A 20,356-nucleotide genomic window follows, 5' to 3' on the forward strand; every position below is an offset into this window, starting at 1 on the left:
ACGCAAAAATACGAAATGGACGTAAAAATGTTATAAGTTGAATTTTAGTATATAAATTGGTTATAGTTGGTATAACCATCAAAATTATAATTGGTTAAGAATTTGAATATAAGATTTAGGTCTAAGATTATTAGATATAAGTTTATTATATTTAAACATATTTGGTTATGATTTTGTTATAGGCATCGACGAGCTACGAATTTGACGATTTTGGCTAAGGGGTTCGGCGAAGACAAGGAAATTGTAAAAGATTGGAATAGCAAGTTGTGAGTATATTTTACTCATTCGTATTATCGTACCAAAAATAATACTTGATATATATGGTATAAATAGAAAGAAATGCATCGCATGATTTGTTTGTGTTGATTGAAAGCGTTATACGAATTGATTGGACTGGCTATATGCATATTTGTTGTTCTTGATTATATTGAATTGGTTGGATTTGATTGGTTATTCGAATTGGTTGTATTAAATTGGATTGCATTGTTTTGCCTATTGGATGATTGTTTGCAAAACGTGAATTGTGTGCGATCCAAAATAGTTACGTGACCACAAAGTCGAGTTGGTCTAGACGATGAAAATAGATCGAAATAGACTAATTTACGATGCGTAAGACATAGGTTGAACTCGGTGGATGTATCTCGGGACCTATGTCTAGGGAGTTGAACTCGGTGGAACTATCTCGGGACTCACCTTGTAATGTATGGATATAAGTGCAACACCAGTTTATAACTCGATTGAATTATCTCGAGACTGTATCACTAGGTGTAAGTTAAACTCAGTCGAACTATTCTAGGATATTATCTAAAAAGGACATGAGAAAGCAGTACTCTCGCTAAGTCTAGGAATAAGCCTAGGTTAAGAAATGTCCAGAATTAAGATTAAGATTAAGATCAAATCAAATTGTTTGTATATGTGAATTGATTGAGTTCAATATGATTGTATTGATGTGATTGTATATATATGAAAAATAATTTTCAAACGCGATGCTTAATTTGATAATGTGTTTGAGTAACATATATCTCACTCAGCTTATAGCTGATCCCTTGGATTTAAATGTTTTTCAGGTGCCTACATCCAGGACTTGACTAGAACTCTGTTTTTGCTCGGAAGTCAATTTTGCATGTACAGTACCGACTTCCGTAGTTCGCTCCAGTAGTATATGTCCGACCAGTGTCGTAGCCTAGCGAGGCAACGTTTTAGATATTGTATATAGTTGCCGTCTTGATGTATATGTATATGGGCCATGATATTTGTCTTTTGTCTATGAAGGTAGATTATCGTAGTATGACCCTAAATATTAGTAGTTGTATGCCGGGTTAGTACGTACAAGATACGGAAACAAAAACCTGAGGCAACTTGTATTATTTCTACTAGTGTATGTATGTATATGTGTTTGATAAATGCTTCCGCGTATAGTGTCAGTATTTGATTGTTAAGTGAATGATTTTCGAAAAAGTTCTAGTGTATTTTAGGCTTGCTACGGGTTCCGGAACTACCATTGCCATTCCCTAGCGCCGATCTCGGCTCGCGATTTCGGGTCGTGACAGTTATTTTGATCCTAACTTGGACCATATGAAACACATTACATCCTACAACATACATCTACAGAGCATGCACACATAGAGTATTCATTATGATTAATAGTACATATAAGAATGTATTATACTTCTTTCATATATTGTTCGATATTCGATTTCATATCATATTTACTTTATCCTTCCTCATACTCTAATTATTTGAATCGTTTATAGAATTTTGGGTTAATTACACCAAAAACTATGACCTTTACACCTTTTCACGAAAATAACATGATCTTTCAAACGTGACAAACAAAGTCACAACCTTTCGTTTATGTTCAAATTCAACATTGGCACATTTTTCGGTGGAATTTTGCTGATTTGGACACTTGATGGGTGTGCCGCGTGTCCTGCCACGTCATTGAAAACGCCCCTTATGTTGAATTTGCAACAAAATGAAAGTTGATTCCTTTGTTTGCCACGTTTTAAAAGTCATGTTATTTTCATGAAAAGGTGTGAAGGTCATGATTTTTGGTGTAATTAACCCTAACATCTTTAATGTTATTTGAACGTAACATATCAAACATAGATCAAATATATGTTTTTAAAACATATAACCAACTAATGTTTGAAATCATATTCTAACATATTTTGCAAACGTAAATAATAACATGCTTATCAAAACATATAACATATAACTTTTAATTCATATAGCCTTTAGTAGTATATAATATACTTGACTTTATGAATATCGACAAGTGATAAAGTGTACTCGCCACTTACTATCCAAAATATTTCAATATAAGTAAAGCGATGTCACGCTTCTTAAATTCTGAGCCCCGTCGGTAGTTGTCTCGCTGGGTCTACACAAATACGATAATATCACGAATTAATAAAAATTCTAGTTATAACTAACTTGTCCAAAACTGTTTTTTTAGCCAACTTCGGCTATCAAAACGCTTATCTAAAACAGTCTGACCACTTAATAAAATTAACATTCTTAAATTTTGAAATGTCGCCTAAAACATTCATTTAGACCTCGGACTGAAAATAGCACTCGAAGATGTCAATAACTAACCCGCAAGTAAACCTTATTAATCACAAACCTCTATAAATAGACCCCTTAATTAACTGACTTGGGGTGGCACTAGACATATAGAAAATCATAATCAAACCTAAAAATACTACAAGTGGCCAAACCATACAGCCCCTCCACACACACATCACAATCGATTCTAGTCCTGAAAACAAGTTTCTACACTTTAATTACTCAAGAACGCCCTACTGCGCAAAGATCCGAAGCTAGATTCCACATCCGAATCACCAAAAAACGAGTCAAGAACTTAGAACAACACTTCTGAGGACCCGGTTATACTCTCTTATCACTATGCCATGCATAATATTGAACTACTAGATTCCATATTTTGTAATTGCATGTTTAGCTGATTTCTAGTGTGTTGCCATAAAACTGTCATAATTTCCATAAGGCTAATCACCTCAAAAACTACCGACCTTTCATTTTTTTTTTCAATAACACCCCGATCTTATAATTTTGTCAATTGCACCCTATTTTGTGTTTTTATGTTTCAATAGCACCCTAAAGTATTAAATTGAACTCTTTTTGTTTGGATAAAGTTCAAAACAAATTCTTCATATTTTAAAAAAACTCTAAATGTCAAATGATGTTTTAAATTATACATATAAACCATCTTCTCTATAACAAAAAATATATAGATAAATAAATTAAATAAAAAATCACCGCCTCCCTTCGAACCCTCCGCCGCTTTCCGTCACCCCGTCCGTTTAAACTCCGTCACCGGTCTTCCATGGAAGACGAGCACCGGTCTTCCATGGAAGACCAGATCTGCTGGTCTTCCATGGGAAAGACCAGCTCGTCTTCCCTATGGAAGACGAGCAGATCTCGTCTTCCATGGGGAAGACGGCTGGTCTTCCCCATGGAAGACGAGCAACAGATTCGCTGGTCTTCCATGGGGAAGACCGGCTCGTCTTCCCCATGGAAGACGAACAGATCTCGTCTTCCATGGGGAAGACGAGATCTGTTCGTCTTCCATGGGGAAGACGATCTGGTCTTCCCCAAGGAAGACCACATCTGTTGGTCTTACATGGAAGACCAGCTGGTCGTCTTCCATAGAAGACGACCAGCTCGTCTCCGGTAGAGACCGGAGAGCGGTGGGTGGCGGCCGGCGGGGATGGCAGATTTCGTTTTTAATATTTATTTAATTTTGAATTAAATAATTAATTATATATGTATTCAATTAATTTTTTTATTTAGGATTTATTTGAAAATTTTTAAAGTTAAGGAACTTATTAGAATTTGTACAAGTAGAAAAAGGTATAAAATGACCCTTAAATTTGTTTGTTTTATAAAATTTAATCCTTATAATAGTAAAATCATCTATTTTTTTTAAATTAGGGTGCTATTGAAACGTAAAAATACGAAATAGGGTGCAATTGACGAAATTGCAAGGTCAGGGTGTTATTGAAAAAGAAATGAAAGGTCGGTAGTTTTTAAGGTGATTAGCCTTTCCATAACTGTCAATTTCAATGTTCTTGCTATAATCACCATGAAAATTGATTAGAAACATGTTATTAGGTTGTTTTAACACATTTTGTAAATCATATCTGGTTTTTGTTTGATTCTGATGCTTAAAACACATGTTAGGACGTGTTTTACGAAATAGGGTGCAATTGACGAAATTGCAAGGTCAGGGTGTTATTGAAAAAGAAAGAAAGGTCGGTAGTTTTTAAGGTGATTAGCCTTTCCATAACTGTCAATTTCAATGTTCTTGCTATAATCACCATGAAAATTGATTAGAAACATGTTATTAGGCTATTTTAACACATTTGTAAATCATATCTGGTTTTTGTTTGATTCTGATGCTTAAAACACATGTTAGGACGTGTTTTACGCATTTTTTTGCCATAAACGTGCTCTTTCTAAAATTGTCATGATTTCATACCAAACACATGTTTTCAGCTGATTTTGTGTGTTTTATTAACTATATATCATTTCCAGTACATGCCAATGTGTTTTTTTGTTCGTTTTAATGCGCTTTTGAGCGTTTTGCATGAAAAATTGAACCAAACGACAAACTCCCGCCCTTCCTTGCACTTGCGTCGCCACCGGAACATAGTGGCGCTGCCTCCACTATGGAGTGGCTCCGCCGCCACTCACTTTTGCATCGTGGTGTCCATGTTCTTCGATCTAGAATCTTTCGCAGATCTTCCAAACTTTGACCAAGATTTGTTTTTGTGTTTTCGGGTTCGTTTGAACTCGGAATTGGGTCCTGTTTGAGCCCACGTTTATATAATTACTTGTAGAATATTAATATGTGTTGTAATGTTCTTATTGCAATTTATTTCGAGCCTCAAATCCTACACTTATAATCTTCCCAATCAACTGGCCCTAAAGCCTATATCCGACGAAACTAGCGACTTCCAAATGTGATTCCAAGTTTGTCAGATCTCGAATTCAACAGCGGTTCAAACCAGTGAATTTGTATTGATGAGAAAAAGAACTTCCATGTTTTGACGGTGTCCTAATTCTGACTTTATCGACGGCCAAATCGCATCGAGTGTCAGACACTCCGGTCTACAAGGTTAAAAGAATCTTTAACCTTGTATGTATATCACCTGCCTTATGTGTACGCTTGCAATGTTTATACGCTTTCCAAAAGCATGTACAATCCATATATTAATAGGCTAAAGGACTTAATCACATAAATTAGTATTCAAATCCATCAAATCCAAGAAATCACCTAGAAATCATAGGACTGTCATGGAAATGTAAATAGTGGTTGTATAGGCATTCAAGATGACTTAATAAAATCAATCTCACTTAGACATCTGGCTTTAGGCTTTATTCATGTAAAATAATCCAGACCATCCATTATTTGTTATTTGATAGACATTCCAGGGTTAAATGTATGTTTAGGAGTACTAACTACTTGCCTCACATGTAGTCCACATAGAGTCATATGCACGTCTTATGTGGTTTCCTCTACTGCTTCCATACGTGTTCAATTTCCAATATATTATCATATGAATTGCATGAATGCCAAGATGAGAATAATTGAATATGTCCTAAAAGTAAAAATATAATCGATAAGTCAAGTACACGAGTTTTAGTAGAATGTCCACAAACCCGGTCTTTTAGTCTAATGCACGATAATCTCACCCATAAGCAAGTGAGGTATCCAGTCGGTAGAAAAGGCATTTCCTAGCTGAGCTAGGCGGTGACTCCATTTTCAAACCTTTCTAGATTCGAAGTCAGCCATAAGTTTGGGCGAGCGGCCCCCGAACCCTGCTCCGCTCACAACACTCTTTTTTCAGACAAGTAGAAAATGATAAGAGGCTGAAGCGTCCAATGATGATTTCCAGAGAAATTCATCTGGGTGACGAGCTTGTGGTTCACCTGGTTGAATTCAAGCGGGCTAGACCAGTGCACATTGACGAATTTGAGGGATTGAAGCGTAATCAATCACAAATAGCCTATAAAAGTCCACAAGGGTTACAATAATATCTGGAAAAATTGGATTAATTGCAATGCCTTAGAAGTTTATGGGCCAATTTTCAAGTTTAATGGACTAAATTGACCATACCCAAACCCTTAGAGTCCTCGAAGCCTTTTTTGACACTTCTAAGCACCAAATAAGCCATTTAACCCTATTTATCACCTCATGCATGTATTTATCCGAATTTAATTTATTAATTATCCTAATTAGACTTTTAAACTAATATGTATACTCACTTGCGCACTTTCCACTCAACTCTAACACCTCACTTGTAGATTCTTAATCGAACTTAGACTCTAACTAACCCTAAGCTACCCCTAACATAAATAAAACCTTAGCACACACTAATCAGTGGTCGGACCAGAGGAAATTAATCAAACACAAAGAACACGCGCAAATCTTAAAAATACTAGTGTTGGCCGAACCATACACCTCAAGACACACACACACACACAAACCAGTAAATCAAACAAGCTTATACACTTCAATCTCTTCAAGAACGCATAAATAATGATCAAAACTTAGCTGGATTCTTCATACAGACTGCCAGAAAATGAGTCAAGGAATCATAACGGTACTTTTGAGGATCCAAGTTCATCTTTTATCATTTTTTTCATGTTCATATGTCAATTATGCATGTTTATGTTAAAAGTTGTCACTAGAATCACATTATTTTCAGCGCTCTTACCATAATTGTTGTGTTCTTTGTCTTTTTCCATGATTGCCATGAAACTGACTTGGAAACATGTTTATAGGTTATTTCCATCAGTTTTAATCATTGCATGTTAAATATGTTCAAGTATGATGTTAGAATCGCATGTTTAGATATAAACTGCAATGTTTGCCATGTTTTTAGCTTTTTGCCAATATTGGCATGAATTGAACCTAGAAAAAAGTGCTTAGGATGTTTAAATCAATTATAATCGTTGTGTTTGGATCCCAGAACGTTCCAGTATGCGTTTTTTCTACGTTTTTGCTCGTTTTTGCATGAAAACCGAATCAACCGACGAACTGACGTGAACCAGTCGCGAAGGTGACTCCGCCAATCATAGTGGCACCATCTCCACTCCAAATTCCGCCATTGTTCTTCAGTCTAGACTTTTCCAGATCTTCTAAATTCGATCCCAATCCTGTTTTTGTGTTTCCGGGCTCCTTTAAGCTCGGAATTGGGTCCCGTTTTAGCCCACGGTTCTGTAATTAGTTGTAGGATATTTTTCTATGTTTTAATGGTCCAGAACTAATATATTTAGGGATGCAAAGCCATTTTTATAATATGCCATGCCAACTGGCCCTTGAAGCCCAAGTTCGTTAGAGACTAAAATATTCCTGAAGCAATTTTGGGTTTGTTTGAACTCGGAATCGACCTTGGTTTGAACCAGTGGATTGTTACCGACAAGACTAAGAAATTCCGTGTTTTGACCGATTCTAGATTTTGATAACATAGACTGCTAGACGAAAGACGAGTGCCAGACACTCCGAGTCTATAATGTATGCATATCAACTGCTAATTGTGTATGTTTACAATGTTGACTGCTTTACGAATCATGTCCAAATCCAAATATTAACAAACTAATAACTTAACCATGTTAACTTAGCTCTGAATCCAACAAGTCCAACAAATCACTTAGAAATCATATGACTGCCATGGAAATGTAATAGTGGTTGTATAGGCATTCAAGATGACTTAAAATAAAATCAATCTCACTTAGAGATCTGATTTAGGCTTTGTGTAAGCCAAATGACTAAAGACCTGCCTCTGTCTGCTACATGATAAAAACCCTCGGATTAGATGTATGTTTAGGAGTATTTTCTACATGTCTCATATGTCAGTCCAAGATCGAGTCATATGCGCGTCTCACATGCTTTATTGCTTTCCTTTACCAGCTTATCAAACTTATTTACATTTCCAACACATTATCCTACAGACTGCATGTATGATTGAGATAAGATAACAAGATGTGTCCTGTAAATACGATGCAATCGATAAGCCAAATATAAGAGTTTTATTAGTGTCCATCGAATTCAGTCTTTCGGTCCAATGTAAGGTGGCCTCACCTATAAATGTGAGAGATCTACCCAGTCGGTATAAAAGGCATTTCCTAACTTAGCTAGTTGGCAACTTCATTTTTCAAACCCTTTATAGATCTGTAATCAGCCATAAGCTTGGGGAGCGGCCCTCGAACTCCGCTCCTCTCACAATAATTAATTATTTTTTAAAATTTTATTAAAAGTTAAATAAATTAAAAACCGACATGTGTCAATGCCTCGAACATTGATTTTTTAAATTTTATTAAAAGTTAAATAAATTTAAAAACCGACATGCATCAATATCTCCAACTTCGTCGCCCTCAGACCCGCCTCCGCTCTCAGACTAGAAGTCGAGGAGATCTGGCTCGTCTTCCTCAATGGAAGACGAACCGGATAGGGGCGGCGACGACAGATTCAGAGGCGTGTATTTTGTTTTTTGAATTTGTGGAGAAAAAAAATTTTTGGTTGTATTTCTAACATCAAAGAATAGTTAGAATATATATGAAAGATTTATTTTGAACGTTGTCCAAGTGAAAATAGATCAATTTGATATTTCGGGGTATAATTGAAAGCCGAAAATGTAATATATAGTGCTATTGGCGGTTTTACAATGTCCCAGTGGTATTGAAAAACATTTAAAGCTCAATAGGTTTTTTTAACATTTTGCCTTTTAATTAATATATTTTTTTAGGTAAATATATAAATTTCTAAATTGAAAAAATAAAAAAGAAAAAATCCAAACAAAAGAGATTTAAGTAGAATTTTTTTCTTCTCAATTTGTAAGTAACACACAATTAGTATATAAATTAATTTTATGGGTAAATCATTTTACAATTAGTGGTTATAGTCAATTGATTTTATTTTTACTAATTAATTTACAAATTGAATGAGTAAATTACTAATCGAAGGGGCAATTACCTTATAATTTAAGGGAGAAATTTGCAAAAATGAAAATAATTGATCATAACCACTTTTAAAATTAATTTATTCACAAAATTAATTTATATGCTAATTGTTCGTTGCTTATAAGTTCGCGGGAAAAATAATTTCTTAACTTGAATAAAATAAATAAAAAATGGAACAAGGGAAAAGGAGAACCGGGAAGGATCGATTATTTTGCCACATACAAATTATTCCCGCCAACATTTTCATACTTTTTTTGTTTCTCACTTTAAGTTTAATTACAATTTGTTTCATAAAATTTTACTTCTTTATTTTCTTTGTGCAAGCGAGACAGGTTTGTGATCGAGGTAAGTAGAACTAACCTAACTTCAGATTATTCTTAACCATTTTGATTTTAGTTTCTCCTTTTAGATTTGTTTTGTTTAATTTTATGTTGGGTTCTTAATCCAACCCTAATGGAATTATTATAGCAGCTTTATTAATCAGATACGTATGCTATTGATTTTATTTGCGAAATTGGTCTCTGGGTTCTGTTAAATTTATAAAAAATGATAACTTTTGAATTCTGATTGAGAGTGTATAGAGCCCATTAAGTCTAATTTTCTTTTAATTCTGAATTTCGAGTGTCAAAAATTGTGAATTAAGCATTTAGATGTATGTAAACAGCAGATGACTGGTGGAATTTTAGAAGTTGATATTGTAGATAATTGGGTTTTACAGGCATTCTGATAATTGTGCAGGAAAGCTGTGACTCCCATGAAAAAGCAGACGGCGAAGGCCGGTGAAGCTCCCAGGAAGCTCAAAGTGGGGGCAGGTCAGACTCAAGTTGGTAAATCCGCTAGCAAAAATAGGGGACCATATCGCAAATCAGCAGGTTTTAACAAATTTTCATGTTTATTACTGCTTCAAGTTAGCTATAAGATTGACTGGATTAATTTATATATGGTTGGTGCTATTTCGCATGGTGCTCTATTGATTTTATCATATGTAGGAATTTAGTTATATGATTGAGTTCTTGCAAAATCTGGTCATTTGTGACATAATTTCATTTCTTTTAGAATGTCTTCTCATATGGCTTGTTTTTAAAGAATCAAATTTCGGCAACTATGACCTTTGGTTTCTTTCATGTTAAGATTTTCCAGACTTTATGTTAAGTTCTAATCTTTCTATTAATCAGGAAATGGTGAAAAACTTTTGGTCGAAAACAACAAACATTTTTCACTGTTTGGATCAGCTGTTGCATCAGGACCAGTCCATTTAAATGATGGTAAATGTCCTTCAGAAACAAAAAAGCCTGAGAAATATCCAGAACAAGCTCTTTCTGGAAAGATCAAGCTGCAGCTTTTTCCTTTTAATGAAGTTACTCAAATGGGATTGGAAAAGGTAAAACAATCATACATATAGTGTTAAAAGGAGATGATAAATGGCTTCTAAGACTAATGTATTTGAAATGTTACTTTTTTTTCCACAGGACGGGTATCATCCATACTTGGAGCTCACTTTAAATGCTCGGAAAAAAATTTCTTCTGTGCTTAAGCATCTAAATCAAAAGTGGGGCAGTTCAAGCATTGCTACTAAGGATCCCTTTCTATTGCCGTACAATCTGTGTCAAGACTTAGCTAGCTGCAGATGGACATTGAACGACATAAGTGTCAGTGCAGGAGATGTCTATGCAGCTATTGGAAGACCTTCTGAATTCCGCTTAAGGTCTTGGGTCTTAGTCCTTTCTCTTATACTTTGGAATTTACTCATTACTTTTTCAATCTCTGACTCTACTCACAGTGAAGACCAATTTTGAAGGTATGGCTGGCTCTCCAATTGTCAAAATGAATCCTCTGAAGTGCCATCAATGTCAACTTCATTTGAGACTTTTTTACAACCTGAAGGCATGCAGAAAGTGTGCCGTTATAATGATGAAAGTACTCGTGCTAAGGAGAAACAAACTGAGGAAACAAGTAAAGAGTTTAGACCAACCTTTGTCGGTGGAGCAACAGATGTGAGTGTAGCAGATAAGTTCCCTTCCATTGGCATAGTTGAAACCATGGTACCATTTTCGACTTCCATGTTTCTTTATACTTCATTAATCATGGTCTGCTTATGATTATTATTGGAGTTGAATGAACAATTTTTCTGCTCCAACACATGTCATGAAGGAGTTGGGCTAAAATAAACTCCATCGGTCCTATTTAAGAAGTCTCATCGTCACTTTTATAATGTTCGACTTAAAAAGTCTCATTTGAATTTTAAATACTTATTTTAGCTTAAACTTACTCTTTTAATGTTTGAACACAATTCACAAAATAACTAATTACTAAGTAGAATTCTAAAGCAATTAATAAGGGTAAAATTAGAATAAAAAAGTATGTATTTGTATCTGTTTAAACTGTGTAAAGAAAAATTATTCTTAAATGTGATGGAGGGAATATATTTGGGACTAAGACAAATGCTTAAAAGATAATTCATTAGGATGATTGGGGCTCTGTGTTTGTAGGTTTTGAAACAAATTTAGTTCTGACTGACCTGATACTTCAGTTTATATCAACTTTGTACATATCATAGAAATATCCCTTAAACAAAACTGATATTGTACTTTTAAAAGTGTACTTCGAATCTGCATCATGAATGTTGCGTCTTTTTGAAACGTGGTTATTTGGTAAACAGTGTAATGACGGGAAAGTGCATGTTGGAGTAGGGCAGTCGTCACTGTGGGATGATTCTCTAACTAACATAAGCATTGGAGGCCTGCTATCTGAAGCATCACTGCAGGGCCAATTTGGAACTTATGATCCAAAATCAGATGGAAGCAATGCAGGCTTACACCCATCTCAGTTAATTTCTGATTCACTTGATGCTTTTATCACGTCCCATGTAAATCATTCCCAAGCTCCAAGGCTGCCTCATGGTACAAGTTCGTCCATTTTGGATGCAGAAGATACTTGCCATGCCTTTGCATTTCAGAAGTTCTCTTCCTTGGGTAAAGAGGCTGTTGCTGCAGGTGGAAGTGCTTCTTCTCATGCCCCCAACCAAGATGCTGTTTCCAGATTACTTAAAGATCCAAATATTAACGAGGTTGGTTCATTTTGTCTAGTGTTGTACTATTATTATCCATATATGTCATCATATGAGGAAGGAAGTGGATTGCTATGGACTAATTTTACATGGCTTAATTTGGCAGTTGACTGTTGATGTGATGTGAAGTTTAATGTTGTTCCATTTTGCAATTCATGGATTTAATCAGAAACTGTTTGTTGCTTATGCGTGAAGTGTTGTTTGATATTAAAATTGATTAGAATCGGGTTCTTAAAATGTTAGGTAAATGAAAAATATGATAATTATTATGAAGAATTTTCATTTTTGGCTTAGAACATGAAGATTTGTTGGACTGTTTTCTGTGTAATTAGCATCTGTTAAAAAAGACTCATGATAAAAGTTCTATTGCGATGCTTCTCAACTATGTTGCACGGAACCTTATCGAGTTCTACATTTTGACATTTCATTTATGTTTTCAAAAAGGCTCATGAAACTCCAAAATCTTATATTTATAACTCTGTTCTTATAAAATACATCGTTTTGCTGTTTTCTGTTACAGCATATCCCATTTCGGTGTTTCTATTTCCGTGCAATAAGCAATCAGCCCATGTGGTATTTAATGTCTTTCTTTTGCAGGTCAACAACCAATCTGGCCTTCCACAAAGCCATGGTTGTCAAGAATCTGAAACTCCCTTGCCATTTTATTCTCGATTGTACAATGACGAAAGCAGCCTTGGGCTATCTGGGATCAAATGGGTACTTGAATTTGTAGTAACACTTTTTTCTCTATGAATAAAACCAGCTGGGAAAAAAATATCTAACTTATTTAATTGGTGGCTTTATGCAGACGGATTCTTCAGGACCCTTTGATCTTGGTCTTTCTTCTTCCAGAAAGATTATTAACGGTGACAGTTTAAGCTTCAACAGAACTATCAGCTAGCTGTCTGATCCAGTTTCAACCTTTTTGGAGTTTGAACAATCTCTTAATCTGGAAGTGGGAATGTACAGAACAAGGAAGCCGTAAGGAATAAACTAATACATGATTACTGGGTAATTATCATAGACGATGAATATATATAGTCTGACATATTTGTTTATGTACAATTAGTTATATAGACTGTTTGATTTAGAAGTTGGAATATAAAATTCTAAAATGAAACTCTTGGAAGAGTCGTTGTCAGCTGCAAAATTTTATCTAAGAGCCGTAATAGCTATATCTGACTCAAAGAGGTTCATAGGGTGGATGCAAGTGAAAGAAACGTCAGGAAAGATTATGTTTCGATGTTCTTCAGATCCAAATTTTGAGATCTATATGGGGAATGTTGAGCGTGTAATTGTCAATTTTTTTATTACGGCATGCACATTAGTGGTCTTGAGGGTTGTTCGTGTAATAAGCACAATGATGTTATTGTTGCGATATTTGTTTTGTTTTTTTTGTTTTTAGTTTTTTAAAATGAAATGCAGCTGTAATATGCATTATAACTGGCCAAAGTCATTGATAATGTAGGAAAACAAAAACAATTCTGTTATCTCCAATGTCTCCATTGTAACTCTCCAGCCAGGCGGAGAATACTGAGCTACCCTAAATACATTATCTGTATACTTCATAAATCTAGCAAAACTCCAAGAAATGCCGGCCGATCGTTGTATTTCCTTGTCATTTCTTGAATTGTATGATCAAATAAAATTTGCCCAACTCTCTTGCTTGTTTACCATGTCACCTAGCAACCATCTTTGATTCTCCATGAAAAAATGGGTTGTTGTTGGTCGAACCAAGAGCGAGGATATGCATTCGAAAGTAAGCGCGGGAGCGATCCTGCTGCGGGAAAGTTGTTCAGGCATGAAGGAGAGAACAATATCAAGAGAGTGGTAGTGGTGAATGGTCCTAATAATGGTGGAGAGAAATTGGTTAAAGTTATGAAAGACAATGGTGGCGTTGGAAAAGTCTCGCATTTGAAAAAGATTGGCGACGATGACCATGTGGGCGGATGGCCAAAGTGGCTCGTCGATAACATTCCGAAAGAAGCTTTGGCTGGTTTGATTCCGAAGAGTGCTGACTCTTATGATAAACTAGCAAAGGTTAGTTCTTCATCTTCTTACACTTTTCCTTTTTCTTTTTACAACTACAACATACTACTATAGAAATAATTTATAATAATAATGTACACTTTATCTTTAGTCGATTGCAATGCTTTTAAATTTGCTACATTTATCCTCTCGTAATAGCATGGACACTTCATTCAATCTACGTTTCATGTTATGGAATGTGTCGGAAACTTGTTATTTCAGTCAGACTTCGTTTTTAACATGAAAACCTTAAAATAAAACTGTTTCGCCGTGTCCGTATCTAAGGGTCCCGTTTTTGAAACTCTTACTGAATTGGCATTGTCGTTATCATATTAGTATGTAGTAGCGGTGACTCGAGTACCTATTGACATGTCTTATTGTATATGAAATTGGTAGGTAGGGCAAGGAACTTATAGCAATGTGTACAAGGCTAGAGATAGGGATAGCGGAAAGATTGTCGCGTTGAAGAAAGTTAGGTTCGATACATCAGAACCCGAGAGTATTAAGTTTATGGCAAGAGAGATTCTGATATTACGGAAGTTGGATCATCCTAATGTGATCAAGCTTCAAGGACTAGCCACATCAAGGATGCAATACAGTCTTTACCTAGTCTTAGAATTCATGCAGACTGACCTCACCCGGGTCATCTCCCGTCCTGGTCAGACCCTTACGGAGCCTCAGGTTAAATGCTATATGCTTCAGCTGCTTTCAGGTCTTCAGCATTGCCATGAGAGAGGGATTTTACACAGAGATATCAAAGCCTCAAACTTGTTGATAGACAAAAATGGGAATCTGAAAATAGGAGATTTTGGACTTGCCAATTTCTTCATCCCGAAACCAAAACGACCGCTTACGAGCAGAGTGGTTACGCTCTGGTATAGAGCTCCCGAACTACTTCTGGGCTCCACGGATTATGGAGTCGGCATTGATCTATGGAGTGCAGGATGTCTTTTAGCTGAGATGTTCATCGGCAGGCCAATTATGCCTGGAAGGACTGAGGTAAACCTTCTCCTGCAAACTTAGATTCAAAAGGCTAAAATTATAAAAAAAAAGTCCTTTAAATTATTCAGAAAGTGCACATAAATACTTTTAATTTTTCTTTAACCACTCGAGCCCTCATTATTTTATACATTGCAAAAAACCCTTCAATTCTTTTAGAAAGAGCACTTAGACCCTTTAATTTATCTTTCTGCCACTTTACCTCTCACGTTTGAAGTTATTTTTGTGTTTTTTTTTTTCAAACGCGGGGTTTATTTGTAAGATTTCGATAGGTATCCCAACATAGATCCTCATCAATACACCTGCCTTTCCCGGCACCATTTAAAAACACTAAAGGCCCAGGTAGCCAATAAAAAATAAAAAAGCTTATGTGCTCTTTCTAAATAATTTTAAGAATTTTTTTGTACCTTCTGCCGGATTGAATATTTAAGTTGTAATATTATGCTAAATTTGATTGAGTTCATCAGGTTGAGCAACTTCATAGGATATTCAAGCTATGCGGTTCGCCATCAGAAGATTACTGGAAGATAATGAAGTTACCGACAAGCTTCCGGCCATCGCAACACTACAAGCCTAGTTTTCAAGAATCCTTCAGGGATTTTCCAGAGTCTTCTTTTGGTCTCTTGTCCACACTTCTTGCTCTCAACCCTGCTTATCGCGGCACTGCTACTTCTGCTCTTCAAACTCATGTAATCACTAACCACTAGGGGCTTTGCATTCACTTCAATCCAAACCAAACCGAATCAATTTTTTTAGTATTTTTTTAAATTAAATGCAACTAAAAAATTTGAAACCGAATCAAACAAGTTGGTTCAGTTGATTTTTTTGCTTTGGTTTGCATTAAAACTTAGCTAAACTTTTTTATATATTTAAAACCGAACCGAGCTAAAAAAAAATTATAGTATCAAACCAAATTGTCACAAATATTATCTATTTTTCTTTTACATTTCAAGTGCACTTTAAATAATTTTTTTTTCTTTCTTACAGTTCTTCAGTGCAAGTCCACTAGCCTGTGAACTTTCGGGTCTACCAGTGATATACAAAGAGAAGGACGACCCCATTGAAGCCCACGATAGGAAGAAGTATATAACTAATCTAAATTACTTGAAATCTTTTTTAAATGAGTAAATTTTGAGAATTTATCTATGGCTTTTTTTATATGTTATAGGCATAAGAAACCCAAAAGACATTCCTCTCTAGCAAGTCATGAAGGGCATAGGAGAAAAAACCTTACTACTCAACAACCCAAAGAAGATACTGAATCTTCTAAAGAGGTACTAACCATTTCTTAATAAGAAGTTGTTGAGTGTTTATCCCATGCATTGGTTATGTCATGTCATATTTACAGCAAGTCAATGAGCATTTAAGATAGACAATTTTTTAATTATTATTCAACTTTTTTATTATTAATTTTTTTATATGATTAATGCATCATTAGTTTGTTGTACAAATGGCATGGCGCAACGTTCGATAATTTTTTGATGTTGTTTTGATATATATGCTACATTTGAGTTTAATCTGAATAAGGTTGGAATTAGGATTCATATTTTTATATATACCGATCTGATATCTCTTTTTTTGTTCAAATTCCGACATCTCTTATTGAATGAGTAAAATATTATCAAATTTTTGTCTTACTCTCTCCGTCCCGTTTAAGACGTTTCATATTCTATTTCGGGATGTCCCATTTAAAAAGTCCCATTACTATTTTTAGAATATTTTTCCATTGAATACCCCATTTTACCCTTATTTTAGTTATCTTAAAAGAGAATATGTAAAATTCCACTATCATTAATAGGGGCAAAACATGAAAAAACATGAAAAGATAAAAATAATTAATGTTTTTTTTAATCTGTATGTAATGTCAAATGGGACTTTTAAAGTGGGACGGAGGGAGTATATTTTAATGGCCCAAGGTAAAATAAAACCTATTAAGTTTTTCAAAATAGTATATAAGCTTTTTCAATTTTTTTTTACTTAGGCCCTCAATATTTTTGAAACGTTACTAAAATAACTCTTTTTAAATTTGTCAGATAGAACATTTAAGCCTTTTTAGTTTATTTCTTTGACTCTTAGCTCCCCATGTTATTAATTATTTCTGTGGTTTTTCTTCCACACATGGAGTTTAATTACATCATTTAAAAGCATTAAGGACCCAAGTGGCAAAGAAAAAACTAAAGAGCTTATCTGCTCTTTGTAAATAACTTAAAGAGTTTACTTATACCTTCTACCTTTTTTAATTTGGTATCAAAATTTCAATTTCATATCTAAATGGTATTACAAATTAATTTTAATTTGAGGCAATGCCAGGTTAATTTTCAGTCAAATATAACGACCATATCAAACATATTTTGGTGTATATATCATCATCTAATGTAGCATCATATATAGCAGCATACTCTTTGAATATGGTGTTCTCGATTGCGACATAAAATTATTTAAATCTTAAAATTTAAAGTATTTTGCTTTGACATATAAAAGTTAAATTTTTTAATAACATTTCAATATAAATTAAAATAAAGAATAAAATTCGATACAAATCGAGATTTAACCCATATATGGATATTTTACATACTATGTAGCTTGTAAATGATATTGTGTATGTTCTCATTTCAGCATGAGAGGCATTCAGAATCCAACATAAGCGAGCAAGAGGCAGGAAACAGCAGTTCCACCAGCACTTCTTCCTCTCTAAAACCAGTTACAGCAAAACAAAATGTGCATATTCGGCCATCGTTTTCGCCCGTTATTCGGCCCACTCGCCAAGACAGATCGATGAAAACCGAAGCTCATCCTAATGCAACCAAGAATATCCAAAACTACACCCTTTTACAGGCTTCTATTACAGACATTGTTAACCACAATGGTGGCAATGCAATGCCTTATCGTCGTTCTCTATCGACTATTGATTTTCGTACTCTTGATCCGGAGAGGATATCAAAACTCTTTGGAAATGAGAAAGAATAAGTTGCTGGTAAATGATATTTACCTCGAAAGGTTACAATTTATATAGAAATGAACGATATTCCATGTATTTTAATTCATTTATATGTTTGAAACTATCATTTTTCTCTTGTTTGGCTTAATAATTTGTACCTTATGTTAAAACTGGGATATTAAACTCAACAAGTCACTGAGTTATTCCAATATTACAGAAAGGGTACTAAATTTGAAATCGTTAAAATATAATCACTAAGTTATCGAATTATTTCTCAGGGAGGTCACCGTCTTAAAGTAAGGTCATTAAATTTATCGCAAATTACAAAACGGATACTGAGTTATACCATTTTGTTAAACTATGATACTGAATTATAAATTATGGCATGCCAGGTAGGATAAAACGCAAAATGTTTAGTGTGTTTTTCCTCGAGTGATATCACGTGAAATAATTTGATAACTTAGAGATCATTTTTTAACGATTTGAAACTTAGTACCCTTTTTGTAATATTGGAATAACTCAGTGACCTAGGGAGATTAATATCCGTTAAAACTGAAACTACGTACTGAGTATAAAAGCAATAATTTCAGAAGGTTAAATTGGGGGGCGAACAGTATGAGTTGCACAATAATGAGTAGACCATTCCCTCACATGGACCATAAATATGATAAACTCTCACATTTAAACAAATTAATGGATGTGGCTGTAAAGACACTCGAACTCACAGCATGAGAATGTAGAATTATGATTTCGGATAATAAACATTTGTGAGGAGTACAAGATTATATAAAATCCATGTTAATCATGGTAACGGCTGCAGTCGCAGCCGCCGTTGTATATAACAGTATATAACAGTATAGAATCAGTAACAGACATTATGTTACGTAATGGTCTGCCGAAGCACAATTTTTTATAATTTTTTTGTAAAATACGTGAAATTAACATAAACTTAAAAAATTAAAATGAAATTTAACCATACAAACATCTAATAAAAAAACTTTAAAGAAAAAAAAACACATTTTATTCATTTTTTTAATCAAAGGAATATACTTCAAACTTTTTTATAATAATAAAATTTATTAATAATAAAAAGCACAAAACAAAATTACAAATTAAATCACTCCCAAAAAGAGTGTCGTGGAGCCTATGTTGGAGACTTTTTTTTTATAATTGAATTAGGAATCAGCAAAATTTGATGTATCTACGACTTCTACATGACCCGAAAACAGATTAAGTAGTAGATGATTGTGGATCACGTTGAGTTGATTCAGTACTTATATCATCACTGTATCCATAGTTGATATCACCATATCCATATTTAATATCGGCAATTGGTATCCATCTCCTCCATAATTGATTGTATTATAACTACCACACCCATATAAGCTTTTGCTATCTTCTCCCCTTGAATGAGGAGGTTAATAATATGTTGAAGAATGATATTGAAGATCATAAGAAGGAGGAGAACGAGGAGGAAAAGGAGAAAGGCGAACATCATTAATTACTTGAGGTACATGCATTAACATTCGTGACATACGTAAAATAATGAAGATGTGTTGATGGAACAAATGTTTCTTCTCCACTTGTAGCGGGTGGTGCACTACCATCATCGTCATTATTATTACTACTTTTATCATCACGATCATCAACACCACCACCACTAGTATTAGGTTCAGTCGATTATTCTGTTTAGCATGAAAAGGTGAGTTGTGGGGTTCATCATCATCTGATAGCCAATTCATATTTTCTATAATCAAGTAGAGGTCTTTCTTTTTCTTTAAGCCAATCAGATCAGATCATCTTCCTTAAAAATATAATCCAAATTGATTGAACTATAACTTTGATTCAAGTATGCTTAATTCTTTTGAGTTGCATTTCAAAATTTTAAGATTCATATTATAATGTATAAATACAAGCGGATGAAAATTTTGATATCATAGTCTATTCCTTGTCGTATGTATTAGTAAAAAAGTGCTCCAATTTCGTTCACAATTTGAAGAAGATTTTGTTTGAATCAACACTTTTAAAGCGATGGTTTGAAGTTCTAGAGCATTTTCACCATATTGAATCCACTTCTCAGCTATAATGTGAAAAAATAAAAATTAATTTATAATTAAAGTACTAATTGATAAAATAATTAAGGCTAATATGCTAAAAAAGCTACATATATTTACTTTTTTTTTTCAACAGCACCACGACGTTGTAATTTCGTCAATTGCACCCTATTTTGTATTTTTGACTTTCAATAGCACCCTAAATTAAAAAAATAGATGATTTTATTAATATAATGATTAAATTTTTTAAAACAACTAAATTTAAGGGTCATTTTATACCCT

The 20,356-nt window shown here is 34.3% G+C and overlaps 2 protein-coding genes across 3 annotated transcripts; both read left to right on the plus strand.

Moving 5' to 3' along the window:
- Positions 1-9,158: 9,158 nt before the first annotated feature.
- LOC126657497 (TSL-kinase interacting protein 1) lies at positions 9,159-13,447 on the plus strand. Of its 2 annotated transcripts, none has more exons than XM_050352195.2 (8): positions 9,159-9,333; positions 9,727-9,860; positions 10,164-10,369; positions 10,458-10,693; positions 10,787-11,030; positions 11,648-12,055; positions 12,653-12,772; positions 12,864-13,447. In XM_050352195.2, the coding sequence occupies exons 2-8, from the start codon at positions 9,743-9,745 to the stop codon at positions 12,954-12,956; spliced, it is 1,425 nt and encodes a 474-aa protein (XP_050208152.1). In that variant the 5' UTR covers positions 9,159-9,333; positions 9,727-9,742; the 3' UTR covers positions 12,957-13,447. The 2 variants fall into 2 exon arrangements, with proteins under 2 accessions (XP_050208152.1, XP_050208153.1); XM_050352196.2 differs by having other exon boundaries at positions 10,787-10,982.
- Positions 13,448-13,623: 176 nt separating this feature from the next.
- Positions 13,624-18,073, plus strand: LOC126657496 (probable serine/threonine-protein kinase At1g09600). Its single transcript, XM_050352194.2, has 6 exons — positions 13,624-14,095; positions 14,480-15,082; positions 15,550-15,771; positions 16,070-16,164; positions 16,251-16,356; positions 17,699-18,073. Exons 1-6 carry the CDS (start codon positions 13,769-13,771, stop codon positions 18,047-18,049), a joined length of 1,704 nt encoding a protein of 567 aa, XP_050208151.1. The 5' UTR covers positions 13,624-13,768; the 3' UTR covers positions 18,050-18,073.
- The last annotated feature ends 2,283 nt before the right edge of the window (positions 18,074-20,356 follow it).

Source organism: Mercurialis annua, linkage group LG7 (assembly GCF_937616625.2).
Source record: "Mercurialis annua linkage group LG7, ddMerAnnu1.2, whole genome shotgun sequence".
NCBI lineage: Eukaryota > Viridiplantae > Streptophyta > Magnoliopsida > Malpighiales > Euphorbiaceae > Mercurialis > Mercurialis annua.